General features: G+C 29.5%; 1 protein-coding gene across 1 annotated transcript; it reads left to right on the forward strand.

The window, feature by feature from the left end:
* Nucleotides 1-1,398: 1,398 nt before the first annotated feature.
* Nucleotides 1,399-2,587, forward strand: LOC136781825 (putative nuclease HARBI1). The gene is made up of 3 exons (XM_066740828.1): nt 1,399-1,441; nt 1,671-1,766; nt 1,863-2,587. Exons 1-3 carry the CDS (start codon nt 1,399-1,401, stop codon nt 2,585-2,587), a joined length of 864 nt encoding a protein of 287 aa, XP_066596925.1.
* Nucleotides 2,588-3,936: the final 1,349 nt, after the last annotated feature.

Below are 3,936 nucleotides of genomic sequence, written 5' to 3' on the forward strand. Positions count from 1 at the left end.
ACAACATCCTCTAAAATTTAAAGAGAAGATATCCTATGGAAGAGATGCCAAACATTATAAGTAAAATAATTCAAGTGTCCATTCTTCAACTTTAATAGAACAATGGTTTACCAATCATCTTGACATTTATAAGATTAATTAGTCAATAGAATAGCTATATCTGAGTGTATATAAAAATAGCAAAAAATTAATCGTATATTTTGAAAACTAAAAGAAAGAACTAACAAGGCAAATAAATGTTACATAGGATATGGAAGGATGTGGCGGATAAATAAGACATTTACCTAAACAAAATGCGATTTGTCTCACATTGAATAATAAAAATCATTGCAACAAACAGCTATGCTTTACAAATATAAAACAGTTGTAATTTTGTATGTAATTTAACGAATATATGACTACTACAAGAATAGGTAATTACCATGTGTGTTTAGAATTTTGAGAAAGGGATGAAATAAAAATATGTTAATTAAACTAACTTTAATTTAAAATAATAGCAATTAAAACATTGTCATACAAGATTATTAAATTTACAATAAGAGTTTGTTGTATATCCACTAATCGCTTACACATTCACTATTATAACATTAAGTCACAATTATTGAAATGACTGGGCCGTACAGAAATGCTTAATGTATTAATACTTTTTCATTTATTGGTCTGTAATTACTTTTTTCCTTAATTGAAAGTCATCATAACCGGATTTCAACTGTAACAAAAAAAAAATAACCACAAAGTATATTTTCTTAAAAATTCACAATAATTTTCATTTTTTTTATTAATTTATACTCATCTGATATATTTTGTCTTCTCTGTTATTTATTAAAATCCTTCCTTCTTTTCCACAATCGTTTTCCGAAAATATTATTTTTGTTGATGATACAAAATTGAGGGTTAATCGCGACATTTGACAGCTACGTACAAACTCCCTAGAAATCCCCTCGCCCCTCTGATTCTAACTACACATACACAACGCGCCGCGACGCAAGATTAATGGCCAAAACACGTCCGAAAGCACTGAGAGCTTATTATACCTAAAACACTATACTTCGTTTCACACTTACTATACCTTTTGCGTGGTATATTCAATTCTCGCCAACAAACTATACAGCGTAGTATCTTCCAACATGGCGGACTTGGCAACGCTGTGGCACAGATAGAAATAAGCCTCGGGACGCCTGGCTTGCCCTGCTATGCCGTATAAAGCTCTCTCTCTCTCGCACTCACGCATTTAGAGCGAGATAAACTAACTACTATAGTTATCGCGTTCCATTCCCCTATCTCCGCCTAGCAGAATAGAGTATACAGTGAAGGATCCTAAAATGCGGTTCCTAAACGCATCAAGGGACGCCATTTCTGCCGGTCATTGTACATAAGTATTCAGATTTTGAGTTTAAAATGCATTTCAGATTGCCTCGCTGCATAGTGTACAATCTTATTGGTAAGTATAATTTTATATTAAATCTTAACATGTAAAAATTCTTTTAAATAATGTTGTAAATATTTAATTTAGAATTGTTTTAATTTCAACTTCCAGAAACAAGTAAATTGTGTGTAATACTTCTTAAATGTATATACAATGCATAATTATTATTGAACAACATGTCAAAAATGAAGTAATATATAATATTAGTCTAAACTTTTACTGATTGTATAAATTTTCTTTTCAGATGAACTTCAAATGACAGATATTTTGCCAAAACAAACATATGGTCCACGAAAAATATCAGCAGAGTATAGTATTCTATTATTTCTCTGGTTTATAGGTAATACTGAACCCCTAAGGACCCTTGCTGAGAGATTTAAAATTTCAATTTCATCTGTTTTTCGGATCATATGTCGAGTAAACACTTTTTTTAAAGAGAAAGTGACCAATATAATAAAATGGCCTTTAGGAAATGAAGCAATAAAAATTGAGTCTGAATTTCAAAGGAAGAGAGGAATACCAAAAGTTATCGGGGCTATTGATTCAACACATATAAGAATTCAAAAACCAAAATCTGAAAATGGAAACCATTATTTTAATAGAAAAAGGTATCCTTCCATCAATTTAATGGCTGTGTGTGGTCCAGACATGAAATTTACTTATATTTATTGTGGGGAGCCTGGCTCCTATCATGATGCTAGAGTTCTGCGGAGATCTGAGTTATACCATGAAGCAATGAATCATTGTGAAGCATTATTTCCTAATGAAACATTTATTCTTGGTGATTCTGCGTACCGCACATTAACGTGGCTTGTACCACCGTTTAAAGATAATGGTGCTTTTACAGAACAGCAGAAACAGTTCAATTTTTCGCATTCCTCGACACGAATAGTAATAGAACGTGCATTCGGTTTTTTAAAGTCAAAATTTCGTAAGTTAAAATTTTTCAATGAGTATATGGACTTGAAATTTATTAATGATATAATAATTTCATCATGTGTTTTACATAATTTAAGTATTATGGATATAGAAAATTTTGATATTGATGAATTAGACAGCGGTCAATCTAATGATGTTCTGGATGAATATGAAAATATGGTAGATATAATTGTTAATAACCATGACAGAAGAATGACATTGTTTATGCAATTGTACAATTAAATAAATATATATATCATGATACACAGTTTATTATAATAATTATTAAATCATTTATTTTGCTATAAAAATGTTACAAATAATATAATGAAATTGCAAATAAAAGACTTTATTTCAAATTACTCCTAATAACTTAAACTTAATATGTTATATTATTAAACAAATACAACCAAAATTAACTATTTTAAACCATTTCTTCGTCGTTCTCTTGAATAACATAATATATTTGTTTTATGAATTATATTATTAAATTTTTTCAACGTATAATAATCTTTTTAACGTGCATGTCTATCACAGTTGCTCATATATGGCAATTATATATAGAACTTATAAAGATAAAATATAAAAACAGTAGTTTTAATTAAAAATTGAAAAGAATATTTAGTACTTTAATTATAATAACTTAAAAATAGAAAGTATAACATTAATTATGTTTATCTTTTCTTAGTAGTTCAAGCATTAAATGATATTTTTTATTTTCAATATCAATAATATCCTGGTGCCTATCCATTTTTTCATCTAATTTCCCTTTTAACATTTTTTGCTTTATTTCAGAGTTTTTCTTTTTAAGCGATATATAATCTTCTTTTAACTTCATTTCATGAAGAATGCATAAGGAGACTCAACTCCATATGAAAGTAACTAGATAAATGGTATCCGAAAGCGTGAACTTGAATTAATTGATTTTTCGGCCACTTGTGGCGCTTTTGTTCCATTACTCTGTGAGAAAAATATATTCACTCTTAAATCTGTGTAGTACATATTTCCAACCCATTCCAACCTATTTTTCTGTTTGGAGTCCCTGGAGTTGAATTTGAAATTTGAATGTGTACTTTTTCAAACATTTTTATTTCATTTATATATTAATAGTAAATCATGCGGAGCTATTGTAACTATCCCCAGTGTAAAAGTGGGTCCCTTTCAGATACACAATATAATTTATCAAATAGATTAAAAACAAAGACTCTGTTTCGGATTCCAAAGGTAAGAGAGTATGAATACTGTTTCAAGATGGTATGAAAACATTATTAAATTTCGATAAAAGTGTTTAAATTTATGTTTTTTTTAGAATATTACTATGAGAGAGAAATGGGAAAAAATGTTAGGTAAAACTCTTTCTGGTAAGGAATCGATATGCGAATTGCATTTCCAAGAAACAGATATCTCAAGATACTATAAAACTTTGTTACCAGATGGGACAATTCATGTTATAGAAAAAGGAAAAATAACATTATTGAAACAGCTGTACAGTGATCGCCAGGTATGGCTTTCCCTAATTTTTTGATGCATTTAGGAACTACTCTGAAACGACGCCAGCGCGCTCACTTCGACAGCCTATCCTGCCTATCAGA

Source organism: Prorops nasuta, unplaced genomic scaffold (assembly GCF_024137725.1).
Source record: "Prorops nasuta isolate Cenicafe-Biocafe unplaced genomic scaffold, Cenicafe_Pnas_1.2 PNAS00024, whole genome shotgun sequence".
In the NCBI taxonomy this organism is placed as follows: domain Eukaryota; kingdom Metazoa; phylum Arthropoda; class Insecta; order Hymenoptera; family Bethylidae; genus Prorops; species Prorops nasuta.